Genomic DNA, 27,847 nt, shown 5'->3' with positions numbered 1-27,847 from the left:
GGAGCCCATGAAGCAAGCAGGAGCCTGGACCAGCTGCAAGTGCCCTACTGACGGTGGCAGGGGCCCAAGCTGGCCAAGAGGGAGTAGGCTTCAGCATGCAGGGGTTGGCAAGTCAGAAAAAGTGTTACAACGTAGGGTGTGGGGAGACCTGCTGTAGCCTGGGTCTCCATTGGTGCTCTCGAGCAATGACTGCAGGGCATGGATGAACTGGGAATGTCTGAGAGTTATGGCAGGAATCCCAGCCCCCTGAGGTTGACAGACAACAGTTTAGGACCACGGATGGGACCTGAGGCATGGGTGATTAGGGGTGTTGCCACAAGCCCATAGGCCCTGCTCAGCAGAACTCAAGAGCCCGGCATTATTTTGTCACATAAGGGTTATCTTATGGCTAACCAAGTGAGCCTTTCATTTGCCTTCTTCCCATTTCCAGATTAGGTATCTGGATTCACAGTCTAACCTCACTTATGGCCTCTGGGGCTTTTACCCACAGGGTGGAGAGGAGCGGGAGGGACAGTGGTGCCCACCGGCAGCTGCCACGCAAGAAACTGCAGACCAGACGGGGTGCCAGTCACCTCCCCTCTCCCCCACCATCTCTGCAGCTGGGTGACAGCCGGTGGTGCTCCACACCCAGCCTGGAGCTGAGCTGCCCTGGATACTCTCCTGCTCACCCTTCTTTTTTCAGAGGTCACCTGCCACACTGCACCCAAGCCCACAGACCTGCCTCTGCCTGACTGCTTCTGTAGCCCAGCCCCTCAGGAGTCACGAAACACCCGCTGACAATCTGCAACAATTGAAGTCATTTGAGCTGGTTAAGTTTTTTGGCCAGTTCCCGCCTTCAGCCCCCTCACCCTCCTCCAAAACACGTCAGATGAGAACTGGAGCCGCGCAGGAACGGCTAGAAAGGGCGTGGGGAGGCAGAAGCTGTTGTGGGGGTGCAGGTGAGCAGAGAAGTGACGGATCGGGACTGAAGGCTGGTAGCGCTGAAAGAGCAAGCCCGGTACCTTAAAGGATGGAGAGGAGCAAAGAGGTGCCGAATTCGGCTGGGGGCGGGGAAGCCCCTGATTGGTCTGCGGAAGACGTGATGTCACGTCCGGCGAGGAAAGCCCTGCCTCAACTGCGCCCCCCCTCCCGCCCCGCCCCCGCCCCCACCCCCACAGGTGGTGCCTCCGCCCTGGGCGCTGGGCTAGTGGGGGGCTGCCTTCGGGGACCCCAGACTCGGCCTTTGCACTCCAGGCTCTCCCCCGCTCCCGCCTCACCCGAGCGATGAAGCACACCGCGTGGACTGCAAGGGCCTGCGCGCCTCCCCCTCCGTAGAGCGAGAGAGCGCCTGGTGCGCCCCGAGCGCGCCCCCAGCCGCGCCCCGCCCCGCCCCGCCCCGCCCGGACGCTCCCCTCTTCCCGCCCGCGCTCCCCGCCCCTCCCTGCCCTTCTCCGCGGCCGCCGTGGGGCCGGGCGGGCGGCGGGGGAGGCGCCGAGCCGGGACTGCGCGTTCGCCCGCCGCGCTCTGGGCGGCCCGACTGAGCGGCCGGACCTCGCGCCTCGCGCCTCGCGTCCCGCGCCGCAGCCGCAGCCGGCTTTTGTTGTCTCCGCCTCCTCGGTCGCCGCCGCCTCTGGACCACGAGCCGCGCACTGGGACCTTGGCTCTGCCCTTCGCAGACTAGCCTGAGCGGGCCAGCCGGGACCGAGAGAGGCACGCGCGGGCGGCCGGGAGCCGCGGGCCCCGCCATGGAACTCCGGGCCCGAGGCTGGGGGCTGCTGTGCGCGGCCGCCGCGCTGTTCGCCTGCGCCCGCGGGGACCCCGCCAGCAAGAGCCGGAGCTGCAGCGAAGTCCGCCAGATCTACGGGGCCAAGGGCTTTAGTCTGAGCGATGTGCCCCAGGCAGAGATCTCGGGTGAGTAAGGGCGCTGCGTCCGGGGCCACCGGACCCCAGCACTTAAGAGGTCTGTCTTGGACCCCTACCCGCGCCGCAGCTAGCCCCGGGCGCCGGGACTTGGAGTGGCCTCCTGCGCCTTAACTGGTCTGTACCCTGCGGCCCTCGCCTCCGAGCTCCGATCCGCTCTGTTGCTTCCCAGGCACGGCTCTCTGGAGTCCCTTCCCCACAGCGCTGTTCTGGCGCGGCTAGGGACAACCACTGGACCCCAGCGCGATGCGCTCCCTTTGGGCGTCTTCGACCCCCAACCTGGCCCAGTGTGCTGGGGCGGGGAGGGGGGCAACAGTCCCAGCTCCGGGACAGCGTGCCTGCCGCCCTTGCAGCAAAGCAAGCGGTAGCTCTGGGTCGCTCTGTTGGGAGGCAGATCCCGGTGGCAGCAAGCTAGGAACTTCTCTATGCGGACCTCTCCCACAGGCGTCAAGGGTTCTGCTTAAGAATTCTCGCGGGTCCACAGCAGGAGCGGCCAAAGTGGGATTTGTAGGCAGATCCTGTCCTTCGAGCCTGGGTTCCAAGGAATTGTGAGGCCGCCGTGCGCTTCAGGCGACCCCAGGACTTGCGGGGATTCCTGCCCAGCAACTTGTGCCCGCCAGCGCCCCGACCCTGGCGCACTCGTGGTCGGACCGGCAGCCTGGAGCTGTGAGCCCAGCTGCAGGTGGTCGGCGTCTTGGATCCCGCCCAGGGGCCTTGTCATCTCTTTGTAAGAAGAGCGGCCCTCCTGGCGGCAGTCTCGGCCCTGCAGCTGCTGAGAGCAGCCCTTCCCCTCCCTTCCCTTCCCTGCCGCCTCAGGAGCTCTGGGAACCGAATCTTTATGAGCTTGGAGCGCCGATGCAATGTCCGAAGGACACCCCCCCCCCCAGCCCCAGGCTTTCCTGGATAAATGCGGCGCCAGGGGCCCTGGTGAGCAGGGAATTCCCACTGTAGGGTTCTTCTGCTACTGAGGGGGTTTGCAGGCTAGAGGCCAAACTCAATTGGTGCCACAGACACTCTGAATGAGGGAAGAGTATCACCCAGAGGGGATGGCCTGTGGCCTTACCTTGCTTGGGAGTCGTAGTAGGTAGCCAGGCCCTGGAACCCCTCTCTGTGGGGAATGACAGAAGCCACAGACACCTTGCTTGGCCTGAGTCTCTTGACTATCTCCGTTTCAAGTGCCCCAGCACAGGCCTTTCTAGGCCTCTTTCTCTTCAGACAGCCCTGCCATTGTCAGGCCGCCCCTGCACTTCTCTGGGCACCGTCCACCTGGGTGCCTGGCAGCAGACGGTGTCCTGCTCGCGTTAAAGTGCATATGTAGAGCTTATACCCAGAGGCTCTTGTAGCTCTCTTAACCCTGCCAGACTCCAGCTTCCCACATATACCCGCCTGAGGCCTTCCAGCCTGCAGCCAGCTCCCCTCGGCATGGCCAGGCCTCCCCATCTTAATGCCTTCTTGAGGACCTTCTTGAGCTCGTACCCACCCACAGCTACTGTGCCCATGTAGGCAGGGACTGGCAATGTAGGCAGTGGCAAGGGCACTGAGAGGGCAAAATAAAGAAACAGGTGTGTCACTTCCAGAGAAGCCCGTTCTCACTGTCCTGGGGTTGGGGGATGTGGGACGAGTAAGGATCTCAAGACAAGCGAAATGCTTTGATGTCTGTGATGGCCTTGGATACTGTCAGTCCAGCTGGGGTGAATGGGTGCCCTGCAGAATTACAGCAGTCACACCAGCTCAGGGTCATGCCACTTACTGACAGGCAAGGCTGGGGCCTGTGTTCTTCCACCATCCCTATTGGTGCTCTACAGAGCTGGTGTCACGCTGCCCTGGAGCCCCTTGAGTGGCATATCACAGCCCTTAGAGTGGGAGAGTACCTACAAGCCCCAGGGCACTGGAGAGAGTATTAGCACGTGGACTGAGGGAAACAGTGTGACCTCCCAGGATAGCAGCAGCCCAAGGGGCAGCCAAGCTCAGGGTCCTGTCTGGTTCTATGCCACCAGACCTGTATGCCAAGGACCAGGCGCCCTCTGGTGGCCCCTAATGGCACGGTCCTCTCTGCAGCTCTAATTCCTAGTGATCCCTTTCCTACAGTCACCTGTCTAGAGTTCCAAAGAAGGCTCTCTTCTAAGGAGTATGGGAACCCCCGAGAAGATAGGTGCCTGCTGAGGTTCTGTGGGAGTTGTGGGGGCTGGGCATCAGAAGAACTTAGAACTGCCAAGCTTCCGGGCCACAGAGTAACAGTGTTCCTGCCTGCCTGCCAGTCAGGGTAGGCACCTCATAGCAAAAACCCACGCTGAGCACCTGCTAAGCCCCCAGCAGCACTCCAGTTCTCTATGTGGGCTCTAGCCTTCTGTACAGTAGTTCCAAATGTGAGGTCCCCAGGCCTGAGTGCCCTTCCCACCTCTTAGAAGGAGTTGTCTGACTTTCCCCAGAACCCAACAGAACCCTTGAGTGCCCTTCCCACCTCTTAGAAAGAGTTGTCTGACTTTCCCTAGAACCCAACAGAACCCTTGAGTGCCCTTCCCACCTCTTAGAAGGAGTTGTCTGACTTTCTCCAGAACCCAACAGAACCCTTGAGATCTGTGGCTCTCAGAAGCCACTGGCATTCCCCACCCTGGACCAAAAGTTTCTGTGTACCCTATTCTTCCCAGGGAGAGGTGCTCCCTGTATGGCTCAGCATGAAGCCCAAGGTGGTCCTCACTACCCTGGTGTGGTGCTAGGAGCTAGAATTTCATCATCCCTGGCACAACGGCCAGGTTTCTGTGTGCCCAAGGGAGCCATGTTCCAGCAGGGCCATCTGTGTGATGCAATGGCCCAGGTCCTTGCTGTAGCACTAGGCTCTTCTGCTGGACAGGCCATCCTGCTTCTCCGAGGAAACTTCCTCTCTCAGGCTCCAGAGGCTTTCTGTAGAGTCAGCACACGCTGCACAGGTGATGGCGTCCATCATCTGATGGTGTTCGTAGTGACCTGGGTTCCAAAGAGGCATTTTTACAACTCCCTCGTGAGCACTTGGGGTCCGTGTGAAACCACTGGACAGAAGAGGACAGCAAGGCCCAGAACGCCATATACCTTCCTTAGAGCACTGTCTGGCTGATCCCAAAGCCTGAGCTGGTATCTGTACCTCAGTAAAGCCAGAGCAGACCTCCTTTTCCAGGTTCTGTGCTCTGGAAGCTTCATGGCGTCTCAGCTTGGAGACCTCAGGTAGGATTTTGCAACGCAAGCCTGGTGGTCCTCACAGCGGCTCTCTGTACTCTGGCTCTGTGCCCTCGGCTTCTTCTTGGGGCATAAAGTTATTCTAATGGATACTACACAGAGCAGAATGGCTCTTCCCAGGCTCAAGGCACATAACGCAGGTGACCTAGAGTTTGCACAGCAATCTCCTGGCCTCACTTCTGGTCAGCCAAGGACAGACCCTCAGATTGTCGGTGACTGGGAAAGGCAAGCTTATCTTCGTGGGGCCAAATCCCAAAAGAATAGTTCTCAGACAGATGCCCTGTACACAGGGCAAGCCGAGGAGCACGGCAGGCGGGTCTGCCCATGATAGTGGTCCTACTACTGCTAGTGCAAGCCTCTAGTGAGCCTCCCCAGCCTCGGAAGCCCCCACCCAACCCAAAGCACTGGACATGGTCTGTCCTGCCTGCCAGGCAGCAGTGCTGAACTGGGCATGAACACACCTTCACTTATACCGAGGTTCCTGTGGTATAGCTGTCACCGGAGAGTAAGAGATGGGCAGGGAAAGGAGGACTTCCTTAAGTAGGGCTGTTTTCTTCAGGCTGGACCGGGGGGGCAGGGGGATTTCAGGGTCTTTCCTATGTCAGAACCTAGGCTGAAACACCTCCCTGAACTTAGAGCCTCTGCCCAGCCCTGACCTAACCTGGCTGTAGGCACGGTCATCTGGTGTAGGGTGCTGCTCACATGCTGTAGGGGCTTCAAGCTGTTGCCTCCTACCCAAACCCAAGCACCTTGCCGATGTCCTCATGGCAGCCTTTCTTGGTGCCTAAATCCTCCAGCATGGCAGTGTTGAGGAACAGTCCCCTGGTTGATGTGGTTGGTCCTCTCTTCATTGGGCTCAGCTCCACCCTGTCACCATGAAAAGGCTTTTGTTCTGGGTGAGCCGAGGGTGCCTAGATCCCTTAGTTGTTCTCCAGCAGCACCTCCATGGCAACAGGCATCTCTTGAGTGAGGGGAAACACACTACCACTCCATTGTGTGACAAGAATCCTTGGTGACCCCTTAGAAACCAGCTAACCTCACCTCCTTTCCTGCCTATGCCCTCAGCATGCTTCTCGCCCCGGCCTCTCCTTGCCCTGTCATGTGACCCCTGCCTCCTAGGCCAGTCCCTCCTGTGCTCACCCAGGGCCACCCTGCCACTGCTGCCCTCATTCCTTGACAGGCATATGCACTCCTGCTTTGAATCTCACCTGAGCAGGTCTTAGGTCCATTCACGTGGTGAAAACTCTAAGTTCTTCTTATATGCAATGTAGGGGACCAGCGCCGAAATTTGTCAGCGTTTCCATTTCCCAGAGCCACAGTACCAAAGCACAGCAAACAGGAAGACGATGTCTCTGCAGACATTTAGCTCGTTTGCTTCATGGTTTGGGGTACTGGGAGGTGAGACCAGGCCCTGGGCAGAGTCTTCCCTTCCTGCAGCTGTAGGAGACCACAAGCCCAGCCATTCCCAGCATCCTGAGATTTGCTGGTGTCCCTAGCATGTAAGCCCACACCTTCACCTTTGCAAAGCTTCTCCCATATCTCTAGCTCTAAACTTCTTAGAAAGACACCAGTTGTGTTTGGGTTAGGGCCTTCTCATATGCTCTTAATAGTGTCTACAGAGACCTCACACACTAATGAAATTGCATTCTTGAGTTTGGGTGCGAGAGTCATACTTGCACATACAAGTTTTGGGAACTCAGCGATGACACCATGGTATCTACATCTCATTCTCAGCACTTGTTCAGCATGTTCTGTCCGGCTGCAGAAACCCTGGGCTCTCTGTTTCAGAGTCACACCTCTCCCACCTGTTCCTTGCCCTTCCCACATGGGTCATGGTTCTCTTGTTGATATTATAGGCCTGACAGTGCTCTGGCAGTGGCCAGAACTGTAACTGCTAACCACATCTCTGTGGTATGTCACAGAATCAGGGTGGGCGGGCAATGGGGTCATAGCCTAAAGACCCCTGGCTGGTATCCAGTGGCACCAGTTTACCTCAGACAGGCCACTTGTGAGCAGAAGAATCAAGCCAGCCGGGAGGCTCAGGCCTTAGACAGCTTCTGGGAGGAAAGTAAAGGATCAGGGAGTGAGACAGACTGGGTCTGGTGGAGAGCCCCACAGCACGCCAAGCAGGCTGCCTCCCCCGGGGCGAGGGCCAGCCAAACAGGCCGCTGCTCACTTGTACAGAATGCTCCCTAGATTCTGAGGACTTGGCTAGGTGACAGGGTAGCCCCTGGGGGCTCTGTCAGTCTTGCTCCCTGGCCATCTGCCCAACCTCCCCCAACCCAGGAAGGACAAGGCCATGACAGAAAAAAACACAGAGCAAGCCCTCTGTGAACTGAACCTAGAAGCCAGTGCCAAAAGGTCAGCCTGTTAGGTCTTCATGTGGCCGTTACAGGTGGATGAGGTGTGCTCACTTGGCCCCTGGCCAAGGCAAGGGCTCAGAAAGGAAACCCTGCAAGATGCCTAGGAGGTAAATGCTCTTGAGCTGCTGGTGGACTGAGCCCTGCTTAGCATGCACAGTCCCAGGCCTGCTATCCTAACTAGTTCCCATTTATACTCTGAGTAAGTGACAGCCCAGATTTGGCGAGTGCCTGTTAGTACCAGCTAATGGTACTAACCTAGGCACTCACACTGCCTTATTTGAAGCACAGGAGACCTTCAGGTAGGCCTGTCACATAGGTGCTGAAAATAGTGTCCAAGCTGCAAGGGTGTGAGACCATAGAGTGGAGATCTGGTTCTTAAGCCACAGACTTCCTGAGGTACAAGAAGGAACAGAGAGCTAAGGCAGCAGAGGCCAGCACTGGAAGGATCAGATTAGGAGGGCATGGTACATATCCTCAGGGGCCAGGTGAGGACACATCATCTTGGCTAGCTGGCTGAGGAGACAGCGGTACAAGCTCGGCTGTTCCTCAGCTAGCCACACCCAAGTAGATTTCTTAAGGTCAGCGCTGGCCCTTCACTAGTCACAGATACCTGAGCCAAGCTGGCCTGCCTCCTCCTGAGGGACAGTGGAGAGCTGGCCAGACTGGAAGGCTCCCCTCTCCCCCACCTTTAGTCTCTGAGTCAACACATTTAAGAGCTAATGATAAATTTAGTTGGGGCTTCCAGACCTTCCCAACTCCAGTGGTCCGGGGTCTCAGCCACACTCACCGGCCTACAGTTAAGATGGTGTGTTTGAGTTACGACACTACCAGATGTGGGATGGGAGGGTACCGATGAGGCCTTGATCAGGTGCCTGCCTCCCCAGAAGCTGTCCTGGCTTACTGCAGCCTCAGAAACACCTTCAGAGGTATTCCCAAACACCCAAGCCTGCTGTTGAGTGTATCCCTGGCTGTGATCTGTGGGTGGCCCTTCCTTCTGATGTGTCTGAGGCATCTTCATTTGTCTGTGGCTACCTGTGGTCCCCATGGTGAACCGTGCTGACGTCTGAGTGTGTCCTCAAGTATCGTGGCCACAAGTGCCCACCAGAGGCTCTGGGGGCTACAGGGAATACATCCCCCCCCCACCTGTGACCATTTGCCAGTCACTGGGGAGAAAGCTGATGTCACCTGCTGCCAGGGTTGGCTCAGGCGTTTACCCTTCTGCAGTTGTCATGGAGCTCGGGACACACTGGACCACACAGTTATCTACAGGGATGAAGCTCTTAGTGAGTCGCTGTAATTCTTAGTAAGTCACCAAAATTCCTACTAATTTTCCACTTCTAACCTCTGCCCCTCCCACATCTTGTTGTAACAGTACCCAGGACACCCTGATGTCCTAGGACTCCGGGTTGGCACATCTCATCCAGCATGTGTGCATACAGAGCTCTGAGCTGGTGGACACATGTCAGATGCCCTGAGCACTCCTCTGCATGTGTGAGGTGATGCTCCAGGATCCACTGCCTGGACCTTTAGCAGCGCACTGCACGTTGGGTGACGTGTTTAACGTGCTTCCTACCCCAGGAGTTGGTAGGCTCTTCCACAAACACCAGCAGTACCAGGAGAAGCACTTGAGTGGAACGTAGGTCCACAAGTCAAGGGGATCTTGGGGTGGAGAGAGGAAGTGGGGTTGGATCTGGAAGGCTAGCAAATAGGCAGTGATCAGGGAAGTGCAAGCCAGAGGTCTTTACAGGAGCACAAGTGGAACTCAGGAGTTCAGGAATGTGGATACAGAGACTGACTCCCAGCCAGGATGGAAACAGGACCTGAGACTAGCCGCTTTTGTAGCAGAAAGCCTGGAAATGTGGCACACCTACCACAAGTTGGAAACTCCAGTGGACATTAAACCAGCTTCCAGGTCTCACCACATAGTGTGCTCATGGGGAAAGGTAACCATAATATTCTGACAAATGCTTACCGAGTCTTTTGGGAAATAGAGGCTGGCTCCTTGGGTGAAAGAGAAGCCCTGAGTGTCCCCCATAGTCCTCTCATTTCCTGCTTCAGAAGTAAACTCAGTCCTGAGAAGCTGACAGCCTCCACCAGATGGCACTGGGGCCCGGAAAGGAGCCCAAGCCCAGCTGCATGGCTTGGCTGCCCAGGCAGGGCCAGTCTGTGACTAGGAGAGCCTCAGCGAGGGCTGGGCTCAGAGGTGAGTGTGATCACCAGTCTGACGAGGTGTGGGGGGTCACTAGGCCCTCTAAAACCCCCAGGGACACTGCTGGAGCACCTGCTGGGTGCTGTTGTTGGGGCTAAGACATGGCAGCAGACACAGCTCTCCAGGCTGTGCGGCTGATAGGATCAGCGGAGGCAGGCAGGTGTCAGTTTCCTTCTGAGCAGGGCCTTCATTGGCCCTGTAATGTTGCTCAGATCATTTGAAGGTATTAAAAGTACAGGGTTGTGGGAGTTCAGGGAGGCTGCCATGAGGGCTCAGCAGATGAGTGTTTGCTGCATGAGATCCCCAAAACCTATGTAAAAGTGGAAGGAGAGAACTTCCTGCACAAAGTTGCCCTCTGACCTCTATGAGCACACACCGCACACATACACGTTACATGGACACACACACTATAATAGTAAGTGCAAGGAGGGCTGTAAGTGTGGCCTAGCACATTCGAGGTCCTGGGTTTTGTCCCCAGTACCATGAGAAAAAGCATGTGCTGGAAAATGAGGAGGGCATGGGAGTGTCAGCACTGAGACTGACAGCCACACACCTGCCCAGGTGCCCAACCCTAGGCTGCACCGGACAGGCCCAGGGCTCCCAGAGTACTGTCCTCCTGTGTGGCCCTGGCCTTCTCTTGGCATACAATCAAGCTCATCCAGTCACAGTATGACAGTATGAAGGTCACAGCCTTCTGTGTTACCTTGTGGGACTCCCACCTTGGGCTGGGTGGACACTTAGAGCTTTTCATTAACCGGAGGAGCCAGCCTACTTCCCACAAATCCCACCCGGATTTATAGCTAAAGCCAAGAATTTCGGAGTAGCTAAGTCTAGCCTGCTGTTGAGAGAACCAGAGAAGCCGTGCAGAAGGGACCGGAAGAAGCCACATGAGCAAGCCTTCAACAGGGTGGGAGGTTGGGGTGGGGATCATGCACTGTTACAACCGAAACTCCTGGCAAGAGCCATTGGTGACTAGCCTGGAAGGGACAGATTTCCCTGGACATGGAGCCTCAGAGAAGGGTCTAGCCATAGGAATAGGGGCTAGATGGGGCAAGAGGGATGAGTATATTAGCTACTTTGTTGCCGCTGCAACAGAATAACAAGGCAATTTAAAGAAAGAACTTATTTGGCTTACAGTTCAAGGGTGTATTGCAGGAGGCTTGAAAGACACAGTGGGAGGAGCTTGAGGCAGCTGGTCACATTGTGCCCACAGTGAAGAAGCAGGTAGGAAATGGCTGATGCCCAGGCTGCTTTCTCCTTTTCAGTCTGTTTACTGGCAGCCCTGGGGACCTGCCTTAGGTTGTTGCTGTGATTAAACGGCCATGAAACAACTTGGGAAGGAAAAGGCTGTTTCAAATTACAACCCCCAGGTCACTCTTGCAGAGATTAGTCAGGGCAGGAACCTGGAGGCAGGAGCTAAGGCAGAGGCGGTGCTGCTTACTGGCTTGCTCCTCAAGGCTTACTAGACCCTCCCACATCAGTCACTAATTAAGGCATGACTCTAGGCTGTTCTTACGGAAGTATTTTCTGAATTGAGGTTCCCTTTTTCCCAAATGACTTACTTGTATCAGGATGACATAAAATGAGCCAGGACAGGATCAGCCTGTGTGTGCTAGACAAGTGTTCTACAGCTGAGCTACACCTCCAGCCCCCTTTCCCTTTTTATTCAGAGACTGCGGCACAGGAGATGGTACGACACAGGTCGGGTGGGTCTTCATACTTCAACCCCATCTAGAAACGCTCGCAGACATGTCCAGAAGTTTATCTTCTACATGATTCTAAATCCTGTCAAAGTGCTATATTAACCAACACAGGGGTGGGGTTACACCAGTGGCTGAGAATGCCATGGCCTGTGTGCAAAGCAGGGGAGGGCTGGAAGTCAGCTCTGTGAACCCAGTGTAGGGTGCCTAACTTAGCCTGTGTCTCCTTGGAGTATAGATCTCTGAGCTACCCTGGAAGACACGGCCCATTCTGGGTGTCGGGATACAGCCAAGTTCTGTTCCCAGGCCTCCAAGCTTCTGTTTGGCAGAGTGGACAGTCTGGGATCAGTGTGATAACATCTGAGCCATGCCGAGTGAAGACAGGAGGAAGGCTTGTGGATGGGAGCTCTTGGGCTGTTTGTGCTGTGTGCAATGGCACAGTGACACTGGGCTCCGAAGGAATGTTTGGCTGGGCCATTGGAGAAAGCCACACCCTTGGCTGAGAACCACCTCTTAAGGAAAGTGACCTACTCAGTGCCCATTATCCTAGAACCGAGAAACATCCTCTCAGAATCCAAGGCTGGTCTGTTAGACCTCACTAATCCGTACAGGCTCAAGGGCCAGCTCTGTACTCACTTGGCTGTGTGACCGAGGGTGGACCACAGTGCCTCTGTGTGTGTGTGTGTGTACCCCCTTCAGAAGAGCCCCTGGGGAACAGGGATGTGTCCCTCACAGTGCTGTTTCCTCTAGGCAGGCTGTGAGTGAGAGAACCTCAGTAAAGAGAGAAGGCCAGCATCTAGGGAGGCTGAGGAGCCACAGAGATGGGAGGTCCCCACAGCAGAAGAGAGACCCTAGCCAGCATCCCACAGTGCCCCATCCTGAAGCCGTGTCAGCCCCTCAGCCACTGCTCACTGGTCCTATCATGCAAAGCCAGGGGTCGCAAGGAGGCCAGTGTCCCCAGGGTACAGCAGTGGTGGAGACAGGGCTGTTTAGATGGCAGGCCAGCAATCACTCTCAAGGCCACTGTGGGAAAGCAGGAGCTGACTTAGGGAGAAAGCCAAGGAGAGGAGGGGACTGGGAATACCACAGGTCCAGCTTCTTACCAGGCCTGTGCAGGCAGCAGCCAGCAATGAAAGCTTCTCTTTCCTGGATCCCCACGGCCTTGACAATGTGCAGTTGCTCCCTTGGGGAAGTGCTGGCTCCCTCTTTCAACTGTATACCTCCAGGGATCCAAGCTGCCTGCCCCATACAGAGCTGTGTCACCGGATCCCTGTGTCCCTCTGCCTGCTAGCAATCACTGCAAGAACCTAAGCCTGAGTGCATACAAAGTGGGGCCAAGACACCACCTCAGAAGATAGCTATGTGAGCATCCCTGAGAACTGAGTTGAGGAGGCAAGGAGTGGTCCCATGATGCCACCTGCCCCTAGAGCCCAAAGGAGCTTTGAGGCTTGGGGACTATGCAAATGACAGAGACAAAACTCTGCTGGGTAGGAGCCCCAGGAGTGCTTGGTGAGGCTGCGAGGTGGCTTTATGGAATGGGTTCTGAGTTTGTCACCAGGAACAGGAAAGGTGGCCCTCCAACAGGCCTTGCCAGCAGCCTGGGGCCTCATTCTCAGAAAGGCTGGCCAGAACCAGACAGAAGCTTTGCTGACCAGTGCCATGGCGACATCTGGCTCCAGCAAGGCCAACTGAGCCCTGGCTTTGCAAATAAGGGTTCATCTCATCTATGTCCTTGGAACTGCTGCTGAGCTAAATGAGAGACCCGGAGGTCTCTCAACACCAGCCAAGCCTGAGCCAGGGGAACGAGCCCAGCATTGGCCCAGGGTCTGATGTGGGTGAGTCACTTCATGCTAGGAACCTCTCTCATCCCCTCTAAACTGTGTGCTTGTGGGTGGATGTCCATCGTTGACAGTGGCTTCAGTTAGGCCGCACCCCATGTCTTAGTTAGGGTTTCTATTGCTGCAAAGAAACTCCAGGACCTAAAAGCAAGTTGGAGAGGAAAGTTTGTACTGCTTACACTTCTATGTCGTTGTTCATTGAAGGAAGTCAGGGCAGGACCTGGAGGCAGGAGCTGATGCAGGGGCCATGGAGGGCGCTGCTTACTGCCTTGCTCCCTCATGGCTTTGCTCAGCCTGCTTTCTTACACAACCAGGACCACCAGCTCATGGGGTGGCCCCATCCACAGTGGGCCCTCTCCCAGTGATCACTAATTAAGAAAGTGCTTTACAGTTGGATCTCATGGAGGCATTTCTCATTTCTCAATTGAGGTGCCTTCCTTTTTGGTGACTCTAGCTTGTGTCAAGTTGACATAAAACTAGCCAGTGCACCCCACCAAGGACTGCAAGACACAGCCATGAAAAGGAAACCTACCCAGTGGGTAGACAGTGCCTGGCTTCCCAGCGTGGTGTGTTGTTAACCACTAAACCTCTGTCCCCATTAAACACTAACCCCCTCTTCTGGTTTTATTTTGTTGCTGTTGTAAAAACACCCTAATGGGAAGCAACTTAGGGAAGGAACGCGTTTGTTTGACTTATATTTCCAGTCTGTCATGGCAGGGAAATCAGAAGCAGGAAACTGAGACATCTGAACACAGCACATACACAGTAAAGAGCTGAGAAGAGCAAAGGCACCCGTGCTGACGTCTTGTTTGCTGCCTAGTAGCTTTCTTCACTCTGTCACAGGTCAGGGTCTAGCCCAGGGGGTGGTGCTGCCTACAGTGGACTGGATCCCACAGGAGAACATGGTCTAGCTAGTTCCTCACTAGGGCTCTCTTCCCAGGTGATTATAGATCGTGTCAAGTTGAAGGTCGAAACTAGCTGACATGCTCTCCCTTCCTCCCCCTGCGTCTCACATGCACAGTTTCAGTCCCTATCTCTTATGGTTTTTGACAACCCTGGGGACGTCACTTGGCTTCTTTCATTGAGTATGATATCCATCTTACAGCATGTCAGAGTTCCTTTTTTGAGGCAGAACAATATTCCATTTTATAATTACAGTTTATCCATTCGAACATCTGTTTTTACCTTTTGGGTCTGTGCATACTGTGTCTGTTTGATACACATACACATATTTGCCCTTCAATCCTTCTGAGCCAATTTTTATATGAAAAATGAATGAATTGTTTATCTGAGACTCGTGTGTAACTGGTGGAGGGGTGACATCTCTCAGAAGTAAGGGCACTTGCTGCCAAGCTGGTGACCTGAGATGATCCACCTAATGGAAAGGAGAGAGCCAGCTCCTGCAGGTTACCCTCCGCCCACACATACTCTGTGGCACACACACACATGCATGTAAAAATAAAGTGTAACAGGCACCCTAGTTCCCTGCCCCCGCTCTAATCGTGCTCGTAGGGAAGGGCAGGACCCACAGCTAAAAGCCACTGGCATGCCATGGCTGGGCAAACAGAGGTGCTGTCTAGGCAGCCCAGCCTAGGGTAGCCGTCCAGACTACTGCCTCTTAGCAGAGCATGTTGACTCCTGCTGTAGTCTTTCACTTCTGTTCAGGAGTTCCCCTGAGATGGGAATCTGGGGATGCCAGCACTGCTTACATGGCCATTCCCAGCCAGAGACCTTGGGCGTGTGGATTTGGCTGGCTGCATGCCGCTGGTTAGCTGTGAAGTGGTCTAACCAGGAATGCTTGTGTGCTGAATGACCTGCCTCTTGTACCTGCTTGGAGGAAGGAGGTGTGTGTTAGTTTATGGCAGTAGCCTTGTTCCAGAAATGTCTGCACTGGGCAAAAGTGCTCCTACCTCTAGTATTTATACATGCTTTAACATGAGAGCTGACATGGCTGCTGGGAGAGGTGGACAAAAAGAAGTGGAGCTTCCTGGGAAGGGGGGGCGGTGAGCAGGCCTTGCAGGAAGGTGTGGGATGGTCCAGAAGGATAGCTACCAAGCCAGTAGGAACAGCTGGGCTGGCAACCAGTGGCCCCGTGTTCTTGTCCTGGACTCCATCCTGGTTATAACATCTCTTTACCACTTCTGCCAGTTTGGTCCTTACAGGGCTGAGGCGGAGCCTGCACTATGTGCCTTTATTCCATGTGGACACATCTGAGGAAGCCTCCTCTAGGCCTCCTCAGCTGCCCTGTGGCCCAAAAGTGGGCTGGTGGTCTATCTAGATGAGAAAACAGTGTGGAGCCCAGGGGGCCTGGCATGAACCTCTGTTTCATGTACATCCCACCGGAATCCCCACCTTACCTGGGGATGGACTGATCAGGAAGGCAGGGCTGCAGTTCACTGAGTTGACAAAGCAGCACTGAAAGCTCTGAGTGGGATTTCCCCTGCAGCCAAGTCATAAGGCAGGGTCTTGGTAGACATAAATGCAGGGTCCTCCTCATCTCTAATGTGTCCAAGAACATAGCATAAGCTATGGACACTGGGCCAAAAGCTTTTGCCACAGTGGGACCTTTTGCCATATGAGGCACCCCTCCCCAGCATTCACTGGTTAGGTGTCCTGAGTGGAGAGCAGGCAGTTTAGAGGGTAGCCATGTCAGGGTAGAGCCCTTTCTTTGGAGAGTCTTCCGAAAGCCCTTGGTTGAACAGCTGCTCGCCCAGCATACTCCTGCGTCTGCAGCAGTGTGACTAGGCAGGCTGACGGGACCTATAGTTTCAGGGAGGAAGTGTGAGTAAGTGGTTTTCCCCACCTGCAATCAAAGGCTGGAAAGGGGGATGATCAACAGAGGGCCAGGGACCGTAGAGTGGCATGGGAGGAGTTTGGGGCTAGTTTGGCCGAGAGAAGCATATCAGGGAACTAGAGGCAGGGGCTAGGGAGAAGGGTCCTTGGGGCAAGGGGTATTAGGACTGGGAGACCATGGTGACCTTTGAGTACCCAGAAAACAGTGGAGAGCTGGTGTTCTGCTGGAGAGGAACCCCCTCGAGGCAGTTAGCTATCACTCTCAGGAGAAAAGTCACCATCCATGGTCATCTCTAGCTAGCCCTAGTTCCCCATGAGTATCTACCCTGCTAAGACCAATAAGCCAGAGCACCCACTGCACCCCACCCCCACCCCTGGCCAGGGGCTGGTAGAAGAGGCCTGATCCACAGGTCCTCAGAAATGCAGGACAATACCGCAGGCCTAGGACAGGGGGGAGGTGTCCGCAGCCACCTACTGTTTCCAGGGAGATGAGGGTGAGGTGCATCAGGGAAGGCTACTACTGCAAGAGATGCATTCATCCCGGGAGCCTCCTTCAGTTGTGTGTGCCAGTGAGACTCCTGCTGCCCTGGGCTGCAAAGCCCACCATGCTGGCACCCCAGCCTCATCTTGGCCTTTTCCTGCTGAGTCCTGCTGCTCTGTATTTCCCTGGCCACTTCACCGGCACTGGGAGTCACACTTGCCATCTGGAGTGCGTCCACAGCTGGGGACACCACCGCTGGAGCAGCCATCCAGGAAGGGGGTTCTAAGGCCAGGAGGGTGTCCCCTGGCCCGTGCCAGGCTAAGTCTGCTAGCCACCATCACTGTTCCTGTCTGCATCCCCCTCCCTCCCCGTTTTCACCTCTCATCTTCAGCCCCATTCTCCCACAGCCGTACCCCACAACCACCACCACCACCACCACCGCAGCCTCTCTGTGTCTCATCCCCTTCCCATCAAAGAGCTTGGTCACCAGTGCTGATTTCCACTCATGTCTCTCCAGCTCCCATCCCCATCTCCCTGAAGTTGTCCTGCACCATCCTGGCTACCCCTCCCTAACCCTGTCCCTCCCTTTGCACCCCTACTGGCTGCCGCAGCACCCATCCTGCAGCAAGCCCCCTTTCTCTGCTGAACCCATCCCCCTCTCTGCGCCCCAACCCCCCACCGCAGCCTTAGAGCACCCTTTCCTCCCCCTGTCTGCCGCGCCCACTGCGGCAAGCCCCTACCCCGCCAATCACATCTCCCTCCTTCTCCTCCCTCCATCTCCTGCTTGCCGCAGCCCCCTCCAAGTCCCCCCTCTGCCTGCCGCAGAGCTCAGAACTCCGCACCAGCCGCGCCCACTGCACCAGCGCCCCCTCCTCACTGCGCCGCCAGAGCAGGCGCCGCCAGCATCTGCAGATCCTGCTTGCTGGCTCCAGCTGCACAGAACCATCCCTGTTGCGGAGGAGGCAGCGGTGGGAGCTGCAGGTGTCGCCCAGGCTTTTGTTCGCCGGGGCCTGGCCTGATGCTGGAGAGGCAGCTGGCAGGAACCCTAGCCTGTCTGGAGATGACCCTCCCATGGAGCCCATAGGCGTGCCAGCAGCCGATGCCCCCCAATTAGGGGTCCCAGTGCGTGATGGAGGCTCTTCTTGGTGATGTTGTCATTTGGGTGAAATGGAGACGGGCTTGGGGGTCGTGAAGGCATCCAGGAGGGTGGAAAGGATGGGGAGGGAAGGGGGAGGGCAGAGCTTGGTGCTTTATCAATTTCAGAGATGGGATTGAAATGTCCTCCTGCAGGTGTGACCCTCAGGACTAGATAGGTTTGTTGGTGACATGGGGCAGGCAATAGTGAAGTCCCCTGGAGCCTGGGCAGTGAGTAGTCCCTCGGAAAGCTGGGCCATTTTCTCTTGGCTTTTTGCTACCACCAATCTGTCACACGCTGGAGACCCTCCGCCTCTAGGACTGGAAAGAACCAGAAGCACGGGGATGGTTTACTTCCCCCATCAGTCAGCAGAAAGACCTGCTCCAGGAGCCAGCAGCTGGGTGGGGGAAGAAGGCGGCCTGTGCAGCTCTCTTAGCTGTGCCTACTGTGGTGCTGAGAGATATCCTCTATACATTCCTTCACTGCCCCGAGCCATACAGGCTGTTGGAGTATTTTAGGGGTGGTAAGGGAAGCAGGCTTTTCAGTTCTGTATCCTCCCCTGAGACAGGAAGCTTCTGGAGGGATGGGCTTGGGGGGAGGAGGTGTGGCATGACTCTGCAGTCTCTTGAGAATGGGTTTCAGAGCACTGGGTCCCTGAGGTGTCAGGGGAGGCCAGGTCAGAGAGGTCTGTGGGTAGCATCCAAAATGCCCTCAGGATGCTGGACTCTGCTAAAGCCCTGGGGTGACTGCCGATGGCCAAGAGGGGTGCTGTCTCTGTCAGGGAAGAGCAGAATCTGCAGCTGTCAGCAGGTGGCAGGCGGGTGTGACCCTGATAGGCAGAATGCCACAGGCTGCTGTCTGCTCTGGATAATAGTGGGGGAGGTGGGGTGCAGGCAGCCAGATCTGGGAGGAGGTATATAAGAGGTTGCTGCCCACGGGTTTGCTGCGACGGGATGCCATGCTGGATGTCACAAGAATCAGGAGCCTTGGAATCTGGGAGGCTTTGGGTTTGGGGCAAGGCTTAGTAAAAGGGACTAGGGTGAGGAAAACTGGCCATGAACAAACAACCCCTTCCCCAAATAAACCTAGGAGCCCCAGGGGAGGACAGTGCCCCAAAAACCAACGATGGAAAGAGCTGGAAAAATGAAATCAGCTCAGGTTGATAGAGATGGGTGGGATCAGTGGGGACAACATTACAGTTCCCACCCACCTTCAGAGCTGGGAAATGGCGGGCTTATCCTGTTAGAGTGGAAAATTACCTTTCCCCAGGGACTGAACTGAGAGAAGGTGCTTCTCTGGAAGTGTGGAGAGCCTTGCAGAGCCAGCCTTTGCCGCTCTGATGTTGAACACCTACAGTTTCACCTGCAGTTCCTGTCTAGGGCTCAACGGGCAGCAGAGAAGCCTCCTGTCTTTGACCCTCAACAAGCAGTTCTGCCCTGCACGGGCTTCCGGGCAGCCTGGCCCAGCCTGCCCGGGGCCCTCAGGCCGGTGCCCGGGCTCTGGCTCCGTGTCTTCACTCCCGTGTTTGTCCGAGGAGGGAGGGAGGGACGGGGGCGGTGCTGGGGCAACTGGAACAGCACAGGTCACCGGGCTGGCTGGGTGAGGTGGCCAGGCAGAGCCAGAGGGCTGCAGGGGAAGCCATTGGATGGGATGCGTTCATAGTGGCTAGTAACGAGTCTCCTGAGTCCCACTCATCCAGAGCCTGCAATGGAGAGTGGGGCAAGTGCCCGTTTCTTGAGTGTGTGTCCTTACTTAACTTCTTCCTGTTTCAGCTTCGTTCTCCTGTCTGTATGGGGAGGGGTCATAACTGGGTCCACCAAGATGGAGGAGGATATCAGGAGAGAGGGAACAGCGGAAGGGTCCAGCAAGGACGTGCCCAACTCTATCCTGCCAATGTGTTCTCACATTTTCTACCTGAAATCTTCGGCCTGCAACACATGCCTTTGCTCTGAGTACTGCTGTCACAGCTGAGCCCAAGATGTCTCCTGAACCGCATACTGACACCTGCAGCCTCCGTCCTTAGGGCTTGTTCCCACCCAGCTCACTGCTGGAGTCAGGGACTGGTGATCCTCTACAATGCTTCCCAGGATCCCTCCTCAGGTTGTAGTCACCCTGTAAGTTCCCCTGCTCAGAGAGCGACGTGGACTCTATCACCTCAGCACAGGAGACCCTGAGCTGGAGCAGAGCAATGGCAGGTCCTATGCTTAGCCCTGTGCCTAGTGGGCAGGTGGCCTCCTTACTGATGGATAACCTTGTGCTCACCTCTCCCTGCTGTAAAAGGAAGGGATTGGAACAGATGCAGGCCGGTGGAAAGGTCCCAGGCTTGCAGCTCCCAGATGTCTGGACCCCACCCAGCCCTTTCTTGAGGTTGGGTGCTTGATAACATGATGGCTCCCAGGATCTACAACTCCTGTAAGGGGCAGGTACCCTGGGCAGGAGGAGGAGGCAGAGGACGCAAGGTAGGGGAGCGCTGGGAGGGCCAGTAAGCATGTGCCTCCCGTCTCTGGCCCTTTATTCTTGACCCTCCCAAGCACCCTTGAATCAGAATATAATCACTTCTATTCTTCTACCAACTGTCAGCCACTTCCCTACTCTGTGGGCCTCTGGGGACCCTGAGACCATATGGGACTCAGCCAAAACTCCCCACAGGGTTCTAGATGAAGCACAGCTCCCCTACCTCAGTAAGCAGGAAGGGGGGCATCACAGTCAAGCCTAAACCTGAGAGAACAGAGCTAGAGGTTGTTCTGCTGCAGGAGGGTGGGGAGTTAGAAAACGGATGGAGAGCTATCACCTATCCAGGCCCTTCTTGCCCTCTGGTGACCCCTAACACCTCCCACCCCCCAACGCCTCCATCTCCAGGCAGGCTCCAGACACCAGGGGATATGTTTCTTTTATGTCAGGTCAAAGTCACAGAGGCCACACACAGGCCCACCCTGAAGCACAGGAGACAAGGATGTGATCATGACTCTTACGGATAAATGCAACCTCAGAATCATCCCTTAAGCTGGGATCTCTACTTTCATCTGGCTTCAGGTGGGCGAGGAGTCACAGAAACCTGGCCTCTGCCCCCAACGCCATGATCACATCCTGCGGTACTTTCCTGCCCACACATACTTCTTGACATGCTGTCCACTTCCTCTTGCTCCCCTCAGGGGCCACTCCTGATGGCAGCTCTCAGCATGACATCCTTGAATCCTTTTCTCATCCTTCTCCTACCTTTCCATCAAGGCTAATGCAATACTATTTTTGGCACCCAGGGGCCAGCCCTAGCACCTACTCTAGGCTCTGGAAACTGCATCTCACTGGCTTTCTGGTGTAAGCCCTACAGTTATAACATCAAGGTCAGCATGCCAGGCTAAGGGAAGCTTCTAGAATTCCTGCTGACACTTCCCTCTTCCCAGACCCTCCACCTAAGGCTGGGCCCCTAACTCGACCTCTCCTCTGTCTGACCCATCCAGTTTCTGTGGGGTCTGTCTCTTCAGAGACAACCATGTGACTGCGAGGAGGGAGTGGGACAGACGGGGGTCAGGGGCAGGCCCAGTGGGTCTTGGGTAACTCAGTCCCACACTAGGACAAAGCCTAAACTCCAAACCTCAGGTCCCCTGGTGTCCCTGTATCCTTAGCAGAAGGGTTAACACCTCCCATTAGAAGTTTCTTCTGATAGCAGGAGACTCTGTTAGGTGTGGAGGAGCTGAGTGTGCTGTAAGGGCTCCATGCTGGACACTTCACGGCTGGTTGTGGGGCCGGAGCAATCTCCTGTCTGCAAGTGGGAATCAACATTGTCTTGAGTGGAGCTGCCACAGTGCCACCGGGAGTGACAGCTCCACACCGCAGCCCAGGAGAGATACTGGAGAGGGAAGCTTCAGCCAGAACACTGGGACCAGGAACATGTCTAGCTGGGTGAGAGCCTTAGGCCAGAATTGGGCAGCCTCTGTTTGGGACCCAGTGCCTGCACAGAGCATGTTTTTCTTCACCCCAGACTGGTACCCAGGGTCCTGCAGAGTGCTGCCACTGGCACTGCAGAACTGTCTTTACTGGGCACTCCACTGTCTGTTGTCAGTCAGGTGTGGAGCGAGGTAGACTCTGAGACTGAGGGGCCAGGAAGAAGCTGGGTTCTGTCTTCCTCCCAGGCTTGAAAGCCTCTGCCAGGTTTCAACCCAAGTCAGCAACCCATCATCTTCATGCAGTGGCCGAGCTGTCTCTTTGGGAGCCCTGATACGGCTCTGCTTGTGTGCCTGAGATGGGGGGATAGGTCACACAGCACTCCTGCTCTGAGGCTCAGCGCTTGATAACTCAAGAACGCCTGTGGTACTGCATCCCTGAATCTTACCAGAGGACCTGGAAGTCAGAGCCACAGGAGCCCAGACTTGCCCTACCTTATCTCTTTCTCTGCCTTTGCAAAGGGCTCCTAAAGTGAGCTGAGCCATGTCTTGGGCAATTAGAGGCCATGTCCTCCCCTCACGCCACCGTTTCCTGTCCTACAGGTGAGCATCTGCGCATCTGCCACCAGGGCTACACCTGCTGCACCAGTGAGATGGAGGAGAACCTGGCCAACCATAGCCGAATGGAGCTGGAGACAGCACTCCATGACAGCAGCCGGGCCCTGCAGGCCACACTGGCCACTCAGCTGCATGGCATTGATGGTGAATAGGGGCTGGAAGGTGGGGGCTTGTGGGTGGGGGGTAGGACTCAGGGGCTAGGATTTGGATGTTTAATGTCAGTGCAGGGTTTTCCTCTTCTTGCCAAGCTTGAATGGAACAATGAACCCAAGTGTCAGCGCCCTAGGGAGAATGAGCCTGCCCTTAGAGAAGAGCTGCTGTTCTTAGGGTGCCTCTGTGTCACAAGTAGAGTGCCCCTGAGGACCTACAGAGGGCTGGCCTATATCACCTGCATCTTCTGGGGTCCCTGTGGTAGGCCCACTAGCCCAGCTACCAACCCCTGGCCAGGGGCTCAGACTGAAGGCTGGAAGAGTGCAGGACCTGCCCTAAGGTGGCTGCCTCTTGGCCAGGGGTAGAGACTCCTCCTGTGTGCTCCCAGAGGCCAGGTTAGCTACCTTTCAGCATCCCTTGTTTATGACCCTCCTGCAGCCTCACTGTATATGGGCAGAAGATAGCAGCCCAAATGCGACGGCATGCTCGACGGACTGTATGGTACTCTGGGGTTAGAAGAGTCCCCTAGGAAGTTAACCTGTAAGCAAGGAGGTTCGCTGTCTCCAAAAGGGATACAGGACCCAGGCAAAGCTGCCCCTGCTGGGGGGGGGGGGGGGAGCTGGGAAAACAGAAACTGTAAAGCTGCAGAGGGAAAGCACAGATACCCTGAGTCTGTCTAACACACAGCTAACCCACAGTGTCAAGGGTTTAGCAATTCCAGCAGGTATCCCAGGAAAACATCAGCTAGAAATATACAAGAGCCCCTAACCGTTTTGTATACTCTGATACTTGTTGCTAAGCCTTCCTTGGTTACTCGGTGTGGGAGGGAGGAACTGAGCAGTCACAGACCCTGAGTCTCACTTCCAAAGAAGATGTCGAAACCAGGGCTCCCTCCCAGAGATGTGGAGTGACACTTCCCTTAACCTTAGAATCTTCGGTACAAACTCACACATTTCCACCCTCACCAGAAAGTACCCATCTGGGGTGCTGGGGTGCAGGGGTGCAGGAGGTGGGTTTGCTGGAGAGCAACAGAAAGAGGTGGGTTGCTCGGGGCAACTGAGAGCACTGGGGTGGTGAGAGACAGGGCAGTTAGCAGGCAAGCAAGGGTCACTCTGGTTCCTCTCCCGCCACCCCCACTACAGTCCCTCCCAGAATCAGTGAATCTTGGCCTCTGGAGAGTCCACAGAGGCCAGTGACCCCAGAGAGGACCCCTAGTGAGGAGAGAGGTCTCCAAGAGCCTGAGGAACCCCCCCCACAATGTGGCACCCAGCTTTTTGACCGTATAAGCAGGTTCGCTGCTAAGCCCATGAGTAGACTGACAGAGAAGAGCCCTCTCAAGCTGCCATGCCTCTCTTCTGTGCACAGACCAGTTCCAGCGCCTGCTGAATGACTCGGAGCGCACCCTGCAGGATGCCTTCCCTGGGGCCTTTGGGGACCTGTATACGCAGAACACTCGGGCCTTCCGGGACCTATATGCTGAGCTGCGCCTCTACTACCGAGGCGCCAACCTACACCTGGAGGAGACGCTGGCGGAGTTCTGGGCGCGCCTGCTGGAGCGCCTCTTCAAGCAGCTGCACCCCCAGCTGCTGCTGCCTGACGACTACCTGGACTGCCTGGGCAAGCAGGCGGAGGCACTGCGGCCTTTTGGGGACGCCCCACGGGAATTGCGCCTGAGGGCCACCCGTGCTTTCGTGGCAGCACGCTCCTTCGTGCAGGGCCTGGGTGTGGCCAGTGACGTAGTCCGGAAGGTGGCTCAGGTACACATGCTGCCCAGCACTCTGAGCAGCCCCTGGGAAGTCCCCACGCTATGGCCTGGGGGCTTGGTAAACCCCGCCTCCCCCACTCACCCCTGTTCACTGAGCCTTCTGGCCCTGAGCCTCACAGCTGGAGCCTATTATCAGTTGCTCATAGCGGGTCTTCAGATGTGAGTCCACTCTAAGCCATCTGCTGTCCAGTCCTGTGTCCTTGGCCAGATGAAGCTGTGGGCAGGATGGAGAAGGCCATTGGACTTGCTGGGCTCAGGAAACAAGAAAATGATAAAATTGGGCCTTGAGCAAGCTGAGGCCTCACAGCAAGCATGGTAGCTCCCTGAATGGGACAGAGCATGGCAGACCCCTGGGGAGGGCACCAGCTTTAAACCGCCCCCACCCTTAGCTAGGTGCAATAGGTCACCTCCCGACCTCCAGGCCTCGGTTTCCTATCTGCAGTGAGGCCTAGTTGCAGCAGTCTCGTGGGACTGTGACATTGGAATGTGTGCCTGAGGTGGCCTGAGCCAGGCAAAGCCCAGACGCTCTTGCTTGCATCTGAGGCCCTTCACAGCGGGGCTCCTTCGGGACTAGCTTGTGACCAGGTGCATAGGGACTACAGGGAGGCTCAGGCTGCTTTTGTGCTCCAGGTACCTCTGGCCCCAGAATGTTCTCGGGCCATCATGAAGTTGGTCTACTGTGCCCATTGCCGGGGAGTCCCTGGGGCCCGGCCCTGCCCCGACTATTGTCGAAATGTGCTCAAAGGCTGCCTTGCCAACCAGGCCGACCTGGATGCTGAGTGGAGGAACCTCCTGGGTGAGCTTTACCCCCAGGCTGTCTGGCCTGCCCTTGGGAGCGCCATACAGGGGTCCTGGAAGGCAGTAGTCCCTGGCATGAGCCAAATGAAAGGCTTGAGGGCCTGCTCTGGGTGGAGTTTGGGGTAGAGGGACAGATTTTCTTGTCCCGAGGCATATGGTGGAATAGCTGCCTCAACTGCATGTACGTACACTTAAAACACACGCACTCTGGCATACATGTATGCTGCACACGGTGTGGCGTGCACAGGGTCTCCCTGCCAATCACAGGTGTACCTGCATGTACACACACTGGCATGCAGACACGCTAACACGTATGAATGAATCACTGTGTACATCTGTCCATATGGGGCAAGTTAGCACACATACATGTCAGCACTGGCCCCTAGCTGGCAGGGGCTGGTTATATGCTGATCTTTCATCCAACAGATGTGTTGGCACTGTGGGCCAGTGTGTGCATGCCGTTACATCTGTGCTGCATGAAAGCATGCACATGCAGACACACGGCTCACGTGTCCAGGGCCTCATGCACACACACCAGCCTATGTGGGCACATGGTGGGCCACAAGCTATTCATGCATGTTCAACCCCTGTATGAGCTAACATGGATGTATTTGGACATGACCTAGGCAAGATAACAGATGTTCAGGAAACCTATGTGCTATGTGTGGGTATCCACTCTTAATGGGGTCTCTGAGCTGACAGGCATGTTAAGCTCATACGGTCTGAATGTGAGCTCACCTGACCCTCTGCTGACCAGTACCTCTGACTGGTACTGTCCAGACCATGTGTCATGCACGTGATGTATGTATGTATGTGCATATGTATTAACAACTCTGCCAGACTCCATGGTGCTCATCACTGACAAGTTCTGGGGCCCGTCTGGTGCGGAGAGTGTTATTGGCAGTGTGCACATGTGGCTGGCGGAGGCCATCAACGCCCTCCAGGACAACAAGGACACGCTCACAGCCAAGGTGTGTGAGGGCTCGGGCCCACCATGGGCACTGGAAGACCCACTGCAGATACGGCCCTACCTGGGCCAGAGAGACCCTGCCACCCTGCCCAGACCCCCTTCGGTATCTCCCCAGGTCATCCAGGGCTGTGGAAACCCCAAGGTCAATCCCCATGGATCTGGGCCTGAGGAGAAGCGTCGCCGTGGAAAACTGGCACTGCAAGAGAAGACCCCCACAGGTACTCTGGAGAAGCTGGTAAGTTCAACCATCTCAGTGGCCACAGCCGTATCTATGTGGGAGTGGACAAAGGCAGGCTTTGTCCCCAGGCTTCTCACTGGTCTGACTGCCACCCAACAGGTCTCGGAGGCCAAGGCCCAGCTCCGAGACATTCAGGACTTCTGGATCAGCCTCCCAGGGACACTGTGCAGTGAGAAGATGGCCATGAGCCCTGCCAGTGATGACCGCTGCTGGAATGGAATGTCCAAGGGCCGGTAGGTGCTCACCGCTGGCCACATCTTCATGAATGTCCTAGAGCATGGGAAGCTGACTAGAGGATCACATACCTACACCAGCTCCTAGCATCAAGCATGTACCCCATACCATGGTGCCTGCATGGGTTACCAATGCATTAAGGTTCCCTGGCTCTCAGGGCATCGTAGGGGTGCCATGTGCTATGCTTAGACTCCTTTGCCAGAGCTAATGTAATGAACTGTGCTCTGACTGCCCCGTTGCAGGTACCTACCTGAGGTGATGGGTGATGGACTGGCCAACCAGATCAATAACCCTGAAGTGGAAGTGGACATCACCAAGCCTGACATGACCATCCGGCAGCAGATCATGCAGCTCAAGATCATGACCAACCGTTTACGAGGAGCCTATGGTGGCAATGATGTGGACTTCCAGGATGCCAGTGAGGCTCACTGGGGCTAGGGTGGGCTGGGGAGGGATCTACCTGGCTCAGAAGAAGAAGGGTACAAGGCCTCTCCAGACTCCTATGCCAGGGGTTTGCCCTGAGCGCTTTGCCCTCATGGGTGCTGTAATGGCCTTATGTCCTTGTAGCACAGTTGAAGGCCAGCCAGGATGTCTATCTGGCTATCATGGAGCAGGTGGGACTTGTGGGAGGCAGACCCAGGGACTGTCTTCAGGTGCAGCAGGCCTTAGACTCCCGGTGTCGCCCAGCACTCAGTTGCCCAGGTAGGAGGAGCCGCTGCAGCCTTCTGTCCTCCTCAGGTGATGATGGCAGTGGCTCAGGCAGTGGTGGTGGATGCCCAGACGACACCTGTGGCCGGAGGGTCGGCAAGAAGAGCTCCAGCTCCCGGACCCCCTTGACCCATGCCCTCCCTGGCCTGTCAGAGCAGGAGGGACAGAAGACCTCAGCCGCCAGCTGCCCAGAGCCCCACAGCTTCTTCTGGCTCTTCCTCTTCACCTGGGTCCTTGCAGCAGCCAGGCCCAGGTGGCGGTAACTGCCCCCTAGCCCCAAGGACTGTTGGCCAAAACATGCAACAGACAATATTTAATTCCCTTGGCCCTTGGGGCTGAGGGCAGGATAAGGAGACAGTAGCTCTGAGTGCTGGGGCAGGGTGCATGGGGTCCTGGCCTCCTGGGTCTGGCGGCGCCTGTCACCCTAGCTTTTAATTTTGTATCAGGTCAGCTGCAAGCCAGTGTCCCCAAAAGCCATGTATTTCAGGGACCTCAGGGGCACTTCTGGCTGCACACTCCTCCCTTCCCTTCCTGCACCACCCCAGAAGCTCATGAGGCCAGCCTGAAGGGCGGCTGTTAGCTACAACCCATCGGAGACCTCAAGTGAGCCTGTGCCTTCCTCTCCTGCCTCTTCCCACTGAGGACTCCCCACCAGACTCCGTGGGCCACAGATGTCAGATATTTTAAGGCCCATCCCGCAGCTCCCCAGGAAGCCTGTGAGGGACACCAGTATGTCAGTGTCCAGGCTCTGGCAGGGCCTTCATGATTTGCATGATACCTTCTGCTCAGAAGCAGCTCCGCAGCCAGGATACACACACACACACACACACACACACACACACACACACACACACACA

The 27,847-nt window shown here is 56.2% G+C and overlaps 1 protein-coding gene across 2 annotated transcripts; it reads left to right on the top strand.

The window, feature by feature from the left end:
* Nucleotides 1-1,457: 1,457 nt before the first annotated feature.
* On the top strand, nucleotides 1,458-27,841 carry Gpc1 (glypican 1). Of its 2 annotated transcripts, none has more exons than XM_055616897.1 (9): nucleotides 1,458-1,890; nucleotides 22,113-22,271; nucleotides 23,643-24,034; nucleotides 24,673-24,838; nucleotides 25,681-25,811; nucleotides 25,926-26,045; nucleotides 26,148-26,281; nucleotides 26,525-26,700; nucleotides 27,021-27,841. In XM_055616897.1, exons 1-9 carry the CDS (start codon nucleotides 1,725-1,727, stop codon nucleotides 27,251-27,253), a joined length of 1,677 nt encoding a protein of 558 aa, XP_055472872.1. In that variant the 5' UTR covers nucleotides 1,458-1,724; the 3' UTR covers nucleotides 27,254-27,841. The 2 variants fall into 2 exon arrangements, with proteins under 2 accessions (XP_055472872.1, XP_055472873.1); XM_055616898.1 differs by lacking the exon at nucleotides 1,458-1,890 and adding an exon at nucleotides 20,082-21,528.
* The last annotated feature ends 6 nt before the right edge of the window (nucleotides 27,842-27,847 follow it).

Source organism: Psammomys obesus, unplaced genomic scaffold, assembly GCF_907164565.1.
Source record: "Psammomys obesus unplaced genomic scaffold, mPsaObe1.curated_primary_1811, whole genome shotgun sequence".
Classification (NCBI taxonomy): Eukaryota; Metazoa; Chordata; class Mammalia; order Rodentia; family Muridae; genus Psammomys; species Psammomys obesus.
This window is presented reverse-complemented; position numbering and strand designations above follow the sequence as displayed.